Source organism: Oenanthe melanoleuca, chromosome 8 (assembly GCF_029582105.1).
Source record: "Oenanthe melanoleuca isolate GR-GAL-2019-014 chromosome 8, OMel1.0, whole genome shotgun sequence".
Classification (NCBI taxonomy): domain Eukaryota; kingdom Metazoa; phylum Chordata; class Aves; order Passeriformes; family Muscicapidae; genus Oenanthe; species Oenanthe melanoleuca.
The window spans coordinates 6,052,928-6,069,458 of NC_079342.1; the positions used below are offsets into that span (position 1 = coordinate 6,052,928).

Sequence of the window (16,531 nt, forward strand, 5' to 3'; positions counted from 1 at the left end):
AGCATTCGTGCTGCTGCAGTTAAAAGATTTCTTAGGCTTTGAACAGAATGGAGAGATTTTAAATGAATTTTTAAATATCTAATCCAGCTAGCCATAGCATTTGTTTCCGTCTCAAATGTCAAGTTGTAGCATTATCTGGAAATAAAGGGTAGATTTATTACTGCTGGGTTTAAGCTGATCAAGTATATAAGTGCTCTGCAACAGATTTTCTTGGTTTTGTATTGTAATTGTAAATTATTTCCATAGGTGCAAGTTCTTTGCTTCTGATGGAAGTTTGGGGATTTTTTTTTTTTAAACTATTTTTGAATAATGTCCTGAATTTTGAAGTTTTTGGGTCTGAGATTTTGGAAATATAGATGATAGCTTCTTCTTGCTTTCAAAACTCCCAGTTACATTGAAGTCTAATGTCATGGCTGTGAAAGGTTATGGAATCTGCTACCATTATCTAGTGTTACCTACACAATGCATTGCTTTAGGCTAGGTAATGTTTTCCTATAAGTTACGTGTTTTCTTATGAAAGGTCTTCCTAGGAAAAGTACAGGTTTGGATTTTTTTGGTGCCCCTTATGGTAGAGGGACCCTCCACACTCAGCAATATCATAAACCTATTGATTTTCTCCTAATGGTCTGTGAATAAAATCCTAATAGTGTGCAATTCAGATATTGCACTGTAAGGGTTGTGCCAGCTATGGTTGTATGATATAGAAAAGTAGATACAGTGGTTACAGGAATAGTTTTGGAACTTCTGTTATTATCACTGCCAGGCTCCCTCTAAGCAGAGCATTGAGAGTCATTAAGAATCACTTTTGATTTGTTACTATTACAGATTTTATGACAAAATAGCTTTACTTACAAACGCAAAAGAAAACTGTGCATTTTCTTTAAACAGATGGCTGCACTGCAGAGTCCCTTTTATGGTGATAAAATGAACTTGTACTCTCTATGCAAGAAGATAGAACAGTGTGACTACCCACCTCTCCCTTCAGATCACTATTCAGAGGAAGTAAGTAATTTTCCTTTTCATGGGCTGGATCCTCAGTTTTATGTAAGCTGGCATGCTTCCAGGGAAGTAAATGAACTTGTGTGATTTTATGTTATTTGCAGATTATGCCTATAAGTGTTTGCTTGTTGAACTCACTCAAATGTTCCTGTCAAAACAAGTCTCTCATGATTTATATTTGAGGGTATTAATGATGGAAACGTCACACTGTTAGATTCTTAATTTCATTGGGCTTCCTTGCAAGTATGACAAAATGCTTTCCCAGAATGCACAATGATATGTTCCACATGCCAGGGTGGGATAGAGTCTTACATCTATGGGGTGTTTTTCTAAAAGCACAACTATACATGTTTATGTTGCACAGTAAATTAGTGCACTGGCCCTGTTCCTCTAGGGGCCTGCATTAAAATAGATATAATGTACCTCAGTAGTAAAAACAAATTGTTCCAGTCCCATTTGTCTGCATTATAAAACTGGGATGTGCCCCTCAGTATAATCGAACAGCAGTCCTTTTGCAAGGAGTGGTTCTTGACAAGACTAAGAGTAAATTTCAGAGAAATACAGGCAGACATAATATAATTGAATTTGAACAATATACTCCTGCAAATCTCAGCAATGTTTGTTATAAGCTGAGAGCTAACAGTTCTTACTGTCATTAGTGCATTTCAGGGGGAGTACTTGCTTTTGTAAGCTCTAAAATGGAAAGAAACTGAACAAAATAAATATTTTTCTTAGTGTAACAATGAAAAAATATAAATGCTTTCTTGTTAATGTTCTGAGATGCCAGTTTTGAAATACTTTCCCATTTTGAAAAGAATAGATAGAAGCTGTAAACCAAAGAACAGGTATTAGTAACCAATTCTAATTGAATTCAGACTGCATGAATTAAAGATTACTTTGAAAACGCAAATAAACACAGGCACTGAAATACTTTTAATAAACATAAAGCATTGTACAATTCCATTTATAGAGTAGGGGTTGTAATTCTGAACCTTAAATTTTCTTGCATTCACAGACAGTGATTGGACTATTAATAAAAGATAACTGCTCAGTGTTTTGTTTTGTATTTATAGTGACAGTTTTTTCCCTTTTATGAAACAAACCGGACCTAAAAAAAAAAGGATAATTTGATGACGTTACAAAGGATGAAATAATGATCTATTGTGTAATTTATACACTCCAGCTTTTTGTGGGTTTGCCGATCAGTCATTTTACTTGGCCATTTTTAATTATTATTTATTGTAGACTCTAAATATGGCAGTTCATATAACCAACTTCAGAACTGGAGGCCTAGAAATACAGTAGGGTGTGAACAATAATGCAAAATGATAGCGAGAATGTCAGGGGCCGTTCTTTGTTGTGTCATTCATGCTGTCTTCCTTTTTCCATGAAGCACATGAATATTTCACATATCTGCATCCTCATCCTCTATTCTTCTTGACTAATTTTCAGACTGTCTGAATTTGCATTTCACATGGTAGCTGATTAGGAGATGCCGAATGCAGCAGCGAAACCTCAGCAGGCGGTTTCCATGGTGACCTTCAGCAGGATTTTAATGATGATACCACTAGTGGTTCGTTGAAGTTGGCCTGCCTGCAAGGCTACTTCGCTGCAGCTAAGTGTGAAGTTGGAGATGTGGATTCCCAGCCAAGGGGCAGATATCAAAGTCTGGCCCAGATAGGTCTTAGGGTTTGGGTGGGGAGAGAGATTCCAGCTTTTCCTTACATCTGTGTAGGTTTTTTGTTTTGCAAACACATGCAAAGCACGACGTGTTACTTTCTATTAATTTCAAAGCAGACGTGTACTTCTGCACCTTGGATAAGCCAGTTATCTGCAAAATACATGTAAGTTATTCTTAAAGATAATGAGAGAATCAGAGCTATTATAGGTATTAAGACAGGTAAGAAAACAGTTTCTTAAAAGAAGTGGTCAGTTCCAGAAACTGTAATGGAAATATTTTTTATGTTCTGCTATGAGTCTTCACTAAGGTACGTGGAAAACCTACATTTATTACCTATTGCACTAAAATAAACCATTTTTAGCTAGTACAAAAAAATCTGTACTGGCATTAACTCTAAAACAGAGAAACAAAGAAGTGTTATCTGCAATATCAGGATGCTGTCATAGAAGTTTCACCTCTACTGGAAATACAGATGTCAAACCTTTAGCCAGGTCAGAAGGACACTCAATGAGCAGTAAAGATCAGGGATCACTGAATAGTAAAACCTGCTTCATTTTTATGAGAAAAAAATTTCTGAAATAAAAACTTCACTGGGTGTTGATCTCTGCATCCTCTAATATAGGAGTGTAAATACTTTCATTATGAAATATAAGTTTAGTGCTTTTCCAAGAAACTTCTTATAAGTAAATTTAAGTGAGTTTTAAGGTATGACATTTTTGCTAAGTTTTGAAACCTCTGTAAAAATACCATGTTAATAATTGTGTCAGGTCTGTGTCATCAGAGAACAGTGTGTCAGAAAGATGCACCTTTAGATGGACAGATGGGTAATGTTTTTAAAAATCTTTGATTAGAAATCCTAATAGTCTGAGATGCATTTTCACAAACTATTGCTTCAGTTGTAGACACAAGCCAAGATTTTCAGATGCTTGGTAACTTTGGATATCTCAATTTTTTAGTATCCCTTCAAAACATCTGGTATTCAGAGTTAGTACTCAGCATTTACTGAAAGCTGTTCTGCTTTAGGGAATTCAAAGCTGGGGCTCCCTTGCCACCTCCAATCAATACTCTTAAAATCTTGTCAGCCAATATTAGTATCACATTGCTTTCATGATGATGTTTTAAAATCTTCCCTTTGATTGAGGTGCATTTCTTCTAAAGTCCATTGGCAACCTCCTACCCAGATGTTAAAGCAGGAGGAGCCAGCAGGTCCACAATGGTAGTGTTAGCTGCCAGCAGGTCTTGAGAAAAGCACTCAGAAAAGGCTTCAAGAAGGTTTTATTCAGAGTGAGAATGGTGGTGTGTGCAGTTTTTTAATCCAAACTTCCCTATATGAAAATTTCTCTGTTTCAGCTGGCTAACAATGCAAAGTACTTGTCTGTCATATTTTTGTCTTCCCCCCCACTCCTCCTGACTTGAGTGACAATTATTTATTTCATAGCTGAAAAACCTGCTAAAGTTAAAGCAAGTGTGTCCCACTGCTCCAGTGTCAGGCTAAGCTCCAGGCTAAAGACAGTCACTGTGCTAAGTGCACAGAGGAGGTTAAGAACAATAAGCAGACAAAGAAGTTTGCAGCTTGGGGATGCAACAGGAGGTCCCTCTGGCTCAGTCTGCTCTGCCTCTTGGCCAGTCTGTGCCAGGTAGTAAAAAATTGCTTCTATCTCTAATGATAGTCTGATTTTAGACTCCCAGTGCCTCTTCCCATGACACTGGTGAGCTTTGCTGATACACTGGAAACTTTATTAGTACTAGAGGGGCTGACAGATGGATTTCAGGTTTATTGAAATGGATATTCCTGTAGGAGTCAAGGATCAGTGCTGCAACCAGATATTATCATCTAGTGTGGTCCCAGTTTCAGTCCTGAAAGACTGTTTCCATTTAACTTTTCATCCTGTATAGCAGAATTAATTCACCTTCTTCCAAGGGTTTGCTGTTGAGTTACAAGGCCCAAAAGATCTCAAGGATTTTGAAATTTCTCAGGAATCTCCACTATTGTTGTGCAGTGTTCCAGGCACGGTCATCTCAGCATTCCTGCCTTACCAGTGAGACTCTGGACCTGCCAGGGGACAAGATACTGCAGTAATTGCAGTGACTGCCATTTAAAGGCTTCTCAAGTCCTTGACAGGTAGATTTCTTGAAGATCTGTTTCTGCTGTTCTACAAACAGTAAAGTGTTAATAAACTGCTAGTAAAAACATGTGAAAGAACACTCTTTCTTCTCTGTTGCTGGCTTTGTGGCTTCAACCCTTCAAGGTCCTTTATGAAGACTATTGACTGTATGCAGTTCTGTTGAACAGATGAAAGTCTTCACAGAGAAAGAGAAATGTATATATTCAGGATTAGATGTATTTTGCAGATAAATTACACCTGTATTTTTTTCACAAAATGTTTGCTTCTTTGACTCTGACTTCAGGCTTGATGATGTTGGATATTCTTCAGTCTTTCCTGTTTTCTCTTCAGGCTGTCTGAGGTGTTGCATGGCAAACTGCTCATCTCTGCTTATACTGTGCCTCCCTGTGTGCTTACCCTGTGTCCCACCTGCTACTTCTGCAGGAGATTGTTTGGCTTGCATGTTTGTATTACACGCTGGCAATTATTATTTCTTACAGAAACTAATGATTTCCAGCATTCTGTTCTTCAAAAGTTTGGGAGTTATTGCAGGCTAATAGTTTTTATTGCCACTGGCATTGTATTTATTGACTGCCAGAAGCAATGTGATGGCTTTTATAACTCCATTAGTCATAATATACTTAATGTACTTAAAATTCCAATAGCAAATTTGTTGCAGATTATTTTGATTTAATGCATTTCTTTTCAGTCCAGTAATCTGACCACTATCTTCAGAATTATCTTGCTTTTAAATATTGAGCTCTTCTTGTTAAAGAATGGGAATGTCTAATGGCATCCTTTTTATACTGTTGAATAGAAAAAAATCTGTGCATTACGTACAGTTTATCTGCAAGGGCTAATGGACAAAGCTTTATATAGCAGTGCTTCTTCCTTAACTTCAGGAATTCCTATTCCCATGCATTTAAATCAATCTTCAGTAAAGTGAAAGAAGTATAATTACAATTTAAAATCCTTCTTTTTCTTTTTCTGAAAAGCAGGAAGGAAACTCTCTGATGGCATGTTTAAAGAGGCAGCCTATGTAACTTTTGAATAATGAGGGTGATAAGGTTGCTCTGTGTTAGTTGCAATAATTGCAGATTTTTTTCAATAATTCTACCTAGTTGTACTGTCTAGGAGACCAAACCAAATTTAATATATTGTTGTAGAAGACTGGATCACAATGTGTTTGTTGGAATGTTCTCTCCCTCCCTCCCCCACCTGTTCCCAGTTTTATCAAGAGGTCTAGGAGGATTTGGCAAAGCTACTTAAAAGTATAAAGGAAGATTTTCAGAGTTGGTTGTTTTTGCAAAACTTTGTGAACATTTCATTAAGTCAGTATGAAAGAGGTATGTTCCACATTGAAAATTGCTTAGGAGATGCACACAATTTAAAACAGCGGCCCTATCAGGTTTTCCATACAATATATTAAATTCTAATGTCATAAATTCTTAGGCACATCAGTGGAGGGAGAAAAGCCTGCAAATGTCCTGACAATTTGTGAAGGCAATGAAAAGTATGCAGGTGGTGTGGAAGCTCTTTTGGGTTGCTTAGGCTGAATGTGTCCATTAAAAACACCCAACAGGTTATGATGTTACTGGAAGCATGGGATTTTCTGGTCATAGTGATTATTCCCAGATAGAGGCTTTTGTGAATATTTGTTAATTATGTGCTTCTTTTCATAAAGAACACTATTAACAATCTAATCCTGAGGAATACATATTTGGGTGTAGGCTACAGCTTATTTATTCCAGTATCATGTCTTCAGCAGTGGACAAGGGCAGTAAGAGGGCCAGCATAATGTGGTACTTGCCCAAAATACTTTCCCAGCTTCCAGTTTTAAGTTCAGATATTTCCTCAAGGGTGGTATAGCAGGTAGCCCTCAGTGAGTTTTATTTGTTCAGTGGCTGAATGAATGTGTGTGTATTGGCAGCGGGAGGTTCTGGGGGTTAACTGTGTGTTAGATGGAGCATCACTGCCTTTTGTTTGTTGGGCCCTGTCAGGCAGAAATGCCATTTATTGCTGGCTAACTCCTGTATCGGGACTGAATGAGCAGAGCAGCCCTCGTTTGCCTTCGCTCTGTGCTCCTTTCAGCCTTCAGGGCTTTGCAGGCACAGCCCTCCAGAAACACAGGGAGTTTTCTATAAATTATATGGGATCGCACTAAATGCATGTCTGAAGTTGTATCTTGAAACGATTAGAACTTCAATTTGCTCATCAGTTTCTCTGGACGGTGGTACAAAATGCAGGAACCAGGGGAGTGTGTTATGTGTTTGCAAAGGCTGCGTGCAGTGTGTTAGCAGAGAGGGAGCGCTGCTGCGTGCTCGTGCAGAATCGCTGTTTGCCTCATTTCTGCCAGTCGTGTTAATTTGAATTTGATAAGGCACAAATCCTGCTTTGTAAGAAGGCCAATGCTGCTGTCATGTTCTCTCCCCCGGTAGCTGCGACAATTAGTTAATATGTGCATCAACCCGGATCCCGAGAAGCGCCCCGACATCACCTACGTGTACGATGTAGCGAAACGCATGCACGCACACACCGCCAGCAGCTGAGCAGCAGCAGGGCCGCGAGGAGCAGCAGCCACGGGCTCTGAGTGAACCAGCCCACCCCTCTGCGTGTTACACTCATGTAATTATCTGAAGCTTGCTGTTGTGCTTTGAATTGTAAACCAATTTATATACAAGCTTTGTTGTTTTCTGTTTATTTCTGGGTTTTGTATTTTTTACTAACTCGCAGCTGTACAACAGGTTTAAATTTGTAAAGCGCAATTTTAAAGATGCCGTGAACCACTGTTTCCATGTTAGTGGGTTCAAGTATACTTTCTGTAATAACAAAATTGTATTCAGTTGGGCCTCAGTTCTAAAACACAGTTGCACTTTTGCACATGATACAGATATTAGGCTTATTGTCAAGAAGCAAAATGTCTGAATCTTTCACCTTTTTATTAACTTATGGAAAGTATGAATTAGCACAGTTAACTTTATTTTAATCCTTGTTCTGAAAGGAACATAATTATTACAGGAGTTTATTATATTTTATATTGAGTTGTAGTTTGCAGCTCTTGCTGTGAGAGTAGACAAGGAATAGAATTAGTAGTTCTCTGCTTGCCAAATGCAATGGAAAAAAAATTTCAGGAAAAATTGTCATGCTGAAATTTTTGTAACATCCCCTTTTGTTTTGTTAGTCTCTCATAATACACAAAACATTTGTCGGAGGTTTTCTGGGAAAATTTAAGGTGTTGATTCAGCAATCGGGTCGTTTTCAATAGACTTGTGCAGCACTACCCTGGGGCAATGGGAGTCTGCATAGTTCAGTCTTAAAAACATGCAGATGCTTCTTGTAGCCAATAGGGTTCTTTTGTGGCTGTCCTTAGAGCAGGTCTGATTAAAAGATGTGATCTTTAAGTTACAACTTCCCAACTGCTTGTGTATATGTCATTGTTTGTAGATTTTTGTGTTTAAAATAATTTGAATGACCTTACAGTATATTTAAGTTTTAATTTTTTTTCTAAATACTGAAATCTTTTAGCAAAGATATAGTAGTCTAGGATAACACAAAATGTATTCTACATAAATATATGAACTTTGTATACTGTATCTTGAGACATAGTTTTATATTTAGCAGAAGTAAATTATAGCTTTTAAGTTTAAGAAAGTTGATATGCCTTAATTTGGGAAATAATTATATATGTAAACTGTCTTATACTTTATTAGCTTAAAAGGAAGTGCTCAATATTTTTGTTAGACCTTAGTGCCTTTTGGGGTATGCTTATATAATATTTTCGTTGTTAAGGAAGGAATGTGTCTTGTTTTTAAATGTGGTAAAAATGGAGAGTGGATTGAAATTCCTTGAGTTTCAAGACTACTTTTTTAACGGAACTGTCAAAAGATAATTATTATCAGTGATAGCAGTAACAGCTCCTTAGCTGTCAGTTAAATCTTTTTCTTTATGAGGGTAAAAAGTTAGTTCAAATAAAAGCAGCAGTCTGTACATACACATATAGGTTCTAGATGCCGTCACATCCCTGCATACTCAGATTCTTTTTCACTTGTTTGTTTCTCTGTGCAGCTGTAAATTTTATTTGATATAATGCTCAAAGAATAAAAAGCCATTTGTGGAGTTTGTGTTCAAGGGAGGGTCAGGGTTGTTTTTGGTTTTGTATTTTTTAAAACTACAAATAACATAAAAATTATGTTTGGAAAAAAAATGGAGTTTTCAGATGGTATGTGCCAGATCATCAGCTTATCTTAATACAGACTTTTTAAATTTTTTTGCTTCCAGATATTGTAGGACAAATTGTTTTATTGTTTTATTTTAAACCTAGTTTTATTTCTCACTTCTGTGTGCACTCAACCTTATAGAAGTTTAGTGGAACAGTTTGTTGGAAAGAAGTGTTTGAGAAACTTTTTTTGTGTTTAGCAACCTCTAGATTTATTTTCATTTATTAAATGGTTATATAATTTAAAACATGATGGTTATAGTCTGTAACAGTGTTTCACATGTCATAGAATGAAATGCTTTGTATTGAAAAAGGCAGCACAATATTTGCTTGACTACCAGAATTTGTTCTTAATATGCACGAGTACTCAAATTTTTGTTTTCTGAAATGTACTAAAACATTTAAAAATCACCAAAAAAAAAAACCCAAATGCAATGCAGGTTATTTGTGTCTTATATTATGCCTAAAGTATTGAACTTTTCCTGCCAGAAATTGCTGATAGATATCCCTTCCCTGGAAGGGTATGTTGAGTACAAGAATAATGAACTAAGAGTTAGCCAATGTGTGTACTTAAGCACTTAAATTTTTCAGCAATGTGAGTTTTCTAGGATTTATGATTAAATATTGTGCTGAGGAAAAGAAATAATTGTTCCTGACTTCAAATCTGTGAAATGAATGGTGCAGTTGACTCTGGTACCAAACTCTGTAATTAAAAAGCCAATGTGGGTTAATAGAACTGCTTCTGTAAGTGGGGATTGTAGCATCTCTCCCTAAAGTAAAGTAATTTATGAAAATGGTAAGTCTTGTTATAACACTCAAGTGTGTGCTCTGTGCTTATAAAATATTTTCTTTTGTAAACCACCATCCTATTTTTCATATGTTGATGATAACATTTGGCACTATTTATTTTAAGCTATGGCATTATGTGTTTATTTTCTTTAAAGAAAACATGTTACATTTCTACCCAAAATGTCTGACCAGCTCCTCCTTTTATTTCAGTAATGCTTTAGTATTAACTTGTGTCAGGAGTGAACTTTGTGCTTTGAATGACATTGCATAAAATCCCTTTGTCTCGAAAGCTCCCCTGCTGTGCAGTAGTCCAATAGTCCAATAAAACCTACAGATATTAAATGTAATGTAAAAATTATAGTGTTTTTATGATATTTTTTCAAACTTTTCTTTTTTTATATATATATATATATATATATATATATATATATATATATTACAGTAGATGGTACCTATCTTGTGGACAACTTATTGCTTCCAGTAGTTGATTCTAGGTGAGATTTCTTGACTGTAACAAAAGACAATACACTAAAGAAAAATAATCTTTGTATTATTTCTTAAAAGGCTATTTAAAAATACTGTATCCAATATATTGTGTGTTTTAAACTAAAATTTTCGACTAAATTAAAACTATTTTCAAGTCATATTAAAATACTTGATAAAGCATAAAAATAACAAAGAACTCCCACTATGGCCCCAGTCCTGTGAGCTCTTGTTTATATTTCAGCTGGTTTTTATGTAATTCCAGTAATTTTGAGTCAACCACATCTACAGAAACAAACAGTAATCAGTAGGGTAGATAGAAATGATGTGCTCAGCTCACTTTTTATACTCTGTGTGTCACTGGTTTGGTAGCAGGGAATAATTTGGGTTTTTTCCCTTCTTTTGTTGCACTCCTAATGATCCACCTTCCAATTGTATGAGCAGGCAATAGAAGTGTGTTGTCTTTGTAATGAGCAGAAACTTTAAAAGCATGCCAGTATAGCAGAAGATGAAATGCAGTATTAGAAGTGTCTGAGAAGGCTGGTGTTTTATTCATGCTCGTGATGAGAAAAGCCATAGAATGGAATTCTTGACAGAGGCTTGGGAATGGAGAACTTTCATGCCAGTGGTTCTCAGATACCTCTGAATGGGACCCAAAATCGCAGTGATGTTTGTTTGCAGCAATCTGTCTGCTTAATCTCTTACCTTTGCTGTTACACAGTGCAGTGGCAATTTTAGCAGCTGAGTTGGAGTGCTGATGAATGCTGCATTGGCTGTGAGAGATGGTAGGAACAGGAGGATGTGAGTGTCAACGCAGGTCTTGTTTTGTGAAGATATAGAGGTGCTGGATGGCAGAGGTCAAATTATGTTTTTCCATAATTTTTAATAGTCTTTATCTACTTCAATAATCAAAACTTTCCCAACCCTGCCATATCCCCACATTGTCTAGCCAGTGGCAGTGTTGATCTTTTGAATTTCTGATCTCTGGGTGAGGAAATCTTTCTGGTCAGGAGGGAAGTAGAGGTGCTCACCCTGCCTGGTGGGGTGCTGCTTATGTTTCTGAACATGACTCAAATACAAATGTTTAGAGTTGTTTTTTAAACTTTATTCCCTTCTCTGACCCTTTGTTCCCTTCGCTGATGTTTTTTTTAAAAAGTATTTTCCATTCATATTCACCAGTAAAGTTTTATCACTCCTGGCTTCTGTATCATCAGTCCTGTTGTCAGCTCTAGTTTCTTCCTGGTTTGAAGTCCTCTATATCTAGTTTTCCTAGTGGTTATTAGTTTGCATCTTTCTTTGTGATCTTGCTAAACTCAACCTCTTTCAGTCTTCAAATTTCATCCCTCCTCATGGGCAGGTCAGTTCCTTTCTCCTGATCAGTACTTTAATCCTTTGTTCTTCATTCTGTTTTTCCAGCCCAATGCCTGTGATTTCTAGTTTTAGATAGATTTTCTCACTGCCTCAATGATTCCCATGACCTTATCTTTACTAAATGCTCACTTTATTATCTCCAATTTCTAAATTCCCTTTCTCTGATCACTACCTGCTCTCTTTCAGCTTATCTGTCTTTCTCTCTCCTCTACCCTGTCACTCACTCCTTTTGGGATCTCCAGTCTATTAACCTTTTTGACTCCTTCGTCTTCGCTGCTGCCTTCTTCCTTCATTGGCCTCACTTCTTTTGACTCACTGGTCTTTATTTTTATCTCTGTCTGCTTCTCTGTACATGGTTTCTTTGGCTGCTTCTCACAGTGCCCTGTCTTCATTCCTCCCTCCAGACATACTCTTGTAATTTCTTAATTTCCATTCCAGCCTTTCTGAATATCTGAAGAGTGTGTCAGCACAACACAGCTTTGGACTCAGCTTTGCCTTACCTGCTTCAATGCTCTTCCCAAATGGACTTTTAACCACTTTTATCTTACCTTTTTTTTTCTTTTCTTGTTGAGCTTGCTTGCAGATCTGCTGTTCATTTTCATTCTTCATTCATTCTTGATACAAGATCCTTTTCAAAGTTGTTTTTATTCTTAGAATCTGTTTCTGAATTGAACTTCTCTGCCTCTTAACTGTGCAAGTTTGCCATTTTTATTTCTGTACCTTTTATGCCTCTCATTCCTTTCACTGAATTACTTCTTCCTTAAGTAGCAACCAAGTTTCTCATTCATCTGTTTTGAAGAGGATGGCACCCATCATCATCATCACTGTTTCTGGTTTCTAATACTTTGTCCTTTTTTCTCCCTCTCATCTAATTTCATGGACCTAAAAACCCTTTCTCCAGTTTGTTCGTGTATTTTTATGTTCTACTTTATTTGAATGCCCCCAAAATCCAGTACTTTTCTCCCCTAGTATGGTTCTCCCATGGTTCTATCTTCAGACTATTCCTTTAGTGTCCAGCGAGCCTCAGACATGTTCAGATTCAAAGATCTGATTTTTATTTCTGACTCCCTCTAGACTATTTTCTAACATCCCTGACAATTTTACTTGCCTGTTTTCCAAGGCCACAACCTTTCTATCTGTGACACTTGTCCCATGCCTGCGTATCAAATGTCTCAGAGTTAGATATATCAAGAGTCCAGCCCTCTTCACTATCTGTTCTTTCTCATCTTTTATCTTCACTGATTTAACCTCTGTGTCAATTTGGCTTCTTTTCTCCCTTCAAAGTATCAAAACTGACAGGACTAGTCATTGGACTTTCACTGTTTTGTGTGCTGAAGAAGGAACTCCACCAAATTACTACTTGTTTTGTGTTTTAAAGAGACCTGAATCCCACAAATCTGATCTTATTTCAGTACTGTGGAGTTGGAATAGATTGTTTCTGCAAGTACATCGAAAGTCCTTGAATTTGGGCCTTTAGTTTTGTCATTTCAGATAAAGATTTTTCCCATAATTGCTTTGTATTAACTGTGTGTAACTTTGTCTTGTCTTGTTCTTGCAGATACAGCTAACAGTTGTTTTCTTGCTGTAATAACTTGATTTCGGTTCTTTTAAGTATTGCTTGAAATAAGAATGTGCCTAAGAGCTTTCCTGGCTGGGCACAGAGTTGGGCACAGTGCTCCTTTCTGTTCCTGTGCCACCCAGACCCTCCAGGTGCAGGACTGAGCTCAGTGCTCTACTGCTTCTCTATCCATGCTGCCCTAACATAAAACCAAACCAAAACTGGCTCTGTGGTGGGTGTGTGGTTTCTGTGTAGGTGCACAGTCTGACTTAACACTTTTAGCAGGCTTTCAGAGGTGGAAGGTTGTGTTTTTCAGAGATTCACTGTTGGTCAAATTGTCTGGCCTTTGACTGCTCATAGTTATCCTGAGATATGTTGAGACTGAGAAACAAAAATCTCTGTAAAACTGAGAAGTTCAGTGTTTTGGAACTGGGTGTTATAGAACTGAATGTCACATTTGGTGGGGTATACACACATTTATTGACTTTTAATTTGCACCACAGTAATTATTTTGTTTTAGAGAATCAGTTGTTTGCTGGCACAAAAAAAATTCTAGTATTTTTCAGGTTTTATATTTACTCCTTGTTGCCTGGCTTATATTACAGTTCTTCTACAGCTGCCTTAGTGATGGGTGTCAGCCTTACAGCTTTTGTCTAATTGCTGTTTTCTGTCATAGGGAATTAAAAATAGGAAATTACTGAGTCCTTCCTGATAGTTCCACTTGCTTTTCATTTAAACCCTAGCAATAGTAAGAGGTCTCAAAAGGAAGAGAGATTGTCCCCAGGATAAAACAGATGTTCTGGGATCCTTCCTTTCCATCTCCTAGCCCCTGTTTCTCTGGCTTCCCTGGGACACTTGAAGGCAGTATGACACTGCCAGTGTATCAAGGGCCATTAGAAACTTCCTCAGTGTGGACAGGAGATGTCCGAGTTTAAAATGACTAGTAATATATTTGGTATTGTAATGCAGGTGATAATTGCAAATGTGTAAAGAGCAGTTGAAAAAAATCTGTTTGCTGTTACAAAAAGAATTTTAAGTCATGCAAAGGCCTTTTCATGTGGTCTTGGTCTTCTCTAGTACACTTAATTTGCTGCTTGTTTCTTTGATTTCAGTCATGCTGGACTGTTGTAAAGATGATTCATTAAAGATGGGTGTTGTTTTTTTGCTGGGAGTGGGGAAGACAGGAGGCATTCACTGGTTTGTTTGAATTTGGCTGCTGATTGTGTTATAATCAAACTTTATAACCATTCAGATTGGAATGGATCTTGAGAGAAGTCTCTAGTCCAGCTTCCTGCTGAGGGCTGAGTCAGTGCCTCAAGGGAGGGTGATTGTGCAGCTTCTGTGGGCAGCCTGTTCCTGTGCCTCACTGTAAACCTTGTTTGCCTTGTGTGCACCCAGAAACTCCTCAGTTACAGATTATGGCCATTCTTTGTTCTTCTGCCACGCCTCAAATGTTCTTTATATTGCAAAAAGGTAAGTTGAGTATTGGAACAACGAGAGAACTTAGGATGTTTTATTTTCTGAATGTTTGTTGTTGCTGACAGATATGTTCATGTATTACTCCTGCATCCTGTATGACATGTACACAATATTCATTTGCAACTCGAGTGTAAAATAAACCTTTTGGCAGTAAAACTTGATACAAATCCTCTGTGGTGTTTATGGCCTGGATTTTCTCAATTGTTACCTTTCATAAATGTTTCCTGGCAGATCACAGTTGTGCCCATCATGGTGAAGCAGGGAAGTTGGGATCCTGAACATAACTCAGCTTCTGTTTTCTGGAGCCTGCTCTGAGGAAAGGAGCATCCCACTGGGGATGGGATGGGAAGAGAATGAAGCTAGCAGGTGTCAGAACACTGCTGGTTATGGGAACACTACTTTAAAATCAAGGGTTGCTGGAAAACCTGCTTGGAGAGATTTATCAAAATTGAAATTTGAGAAGGAAAATGGCTGGAGGACAGGGCAGCTTTCAGAGCTGGGGGGTTTTTATGGTATATTTTGCCCTGTATTATATAAGAACTTGAAACTTCTGACAACAAACTTTTTGGGAGCAAATAAAGTATATGACAAATAGGTTCAGTTTCAAATCTGTCAAATTCTTTGAGGGAACAGTTTCTGTAAACCAAGAATGATTTCTTGATGTTATAAAATTTCACTTAACAATTACCAGTCTAGCAGGAGGGTGTCATTCTTGTACTGGAGCTTTTTAAAGTGTTCCAAGGTTAAAAAAAAAATTCAAGGAGTGGCAGGTCATTCAGAGCTTTTAACCTAATATCAAATTAGGTATGCTTTTTTAACTTTTTAACCACTTTTAAATTCAGGATGCATTTTAATCAATAACAATTTTTGTTACTCATTCTGGAACAAGTCATTATTTTAGATTCTGATTCCTTCATAATGTGATGTGTTAGGAGTAAAATTCTTCCTGCTGTACTTTTCATTACTGGGAAAGACTTTTCCAGAAGTGTAGGCAGTGTAGTTGCACTGATTACAGACTCCTAAGAAGGATGTCTTGCTTGAGTCTGGGGTGAGCAGTTGCCTGTGGCTGGAAGGCAGAAGCTCTGCTAGACAGACATAAGACAACTTTCTGAGGACTACCTTAAAAACTTCAGTTGAGTTGGCAGGGAAGAAAGGGATCCTAAAATGTTATTGTGGAGAGTGTTTTTAATGTTGTGGCCTCTGAGACTGGCTTTAGAAATATGGGGGCCTTCAGCTGCAGGATGCAAAGGAAAGGCTCCTTGTCCTTCCTCCTTTAGCTGAGAGGTCTGGACTGAAACAGAGCCTGGCTGAACACTCCTGCCTCAAGTGGGAGAGTTGTTGTTGGTAGTTTGCATGGAACATCCAATAATAATAAGTAATTTGAAGAACTTTGTACAGTTACTCAGTTTCCATAATGTAGTTGTTCCACTCTAGACCTTACATGGATACAGAGATGACTTCAACTGCTCCATCCTTTTATCACAGAAGCAGGACAAGGGTTCCCCTGTTTTGTGGTTGTATTTTTGTGGTGTGTGTTTTGTTGTTGATTGTTATTTTTTGGTGTTTTTTGTGTGTTTGCCAAACACTTCCCACCTTAAAACAATAATAAAAATTGTTTCATAAATTTGAAATTTATATAAATGCACACACACATAAGCAAGGCTTACAAAACACTGCATTCTTCTTTATAGCAAACCATTGTAAGTGGATGTGTAGTGACACAGATGCTGTTGGCTGCCCTTGTCTGTCACATGGCACCATTGTGAATGTGAACATTTTTTCTTTGTTCAAATCTAAGGGCTGATCCTGGGAACATAAATGCAAGGTGTATGCCTTTAACAAAATATTCC

The 16,531-nt window shown here is 37.4% G+C and overlaps 1 protein-coding gene across 2 annotated transcripts in view; it reads left to right on the top strand.

Annotated features, from left to right (window-relative positions):
• The window catches only part of NEK7 (NIMA related kinase 7), a 65,127-nt gene extending 51,722 nt beyond the window's left edge, over nt 1-13,405 (top strand). For both annotated transcript variants that reach the window (XM_056497506.1, XM_056497507.1), the window contains exons 9-10: nt 889-1,002; nt 7,224-13,405. In XM_056497506.1, coding sequence (XP_056353481.1) covers nt 889-1,002; nt 7,224-7,334 — 225 coding nt within the window. In that variant the 3' untranslated portion in view covers nt 7,335-13,405. The remainder of the gene's footprint in view (nt 1-888; nt 1,003-7,223) is intronic.
• The last annotated feature ends 3,126 nt before the right edge of the window (nt 13,406-16,531 follow it).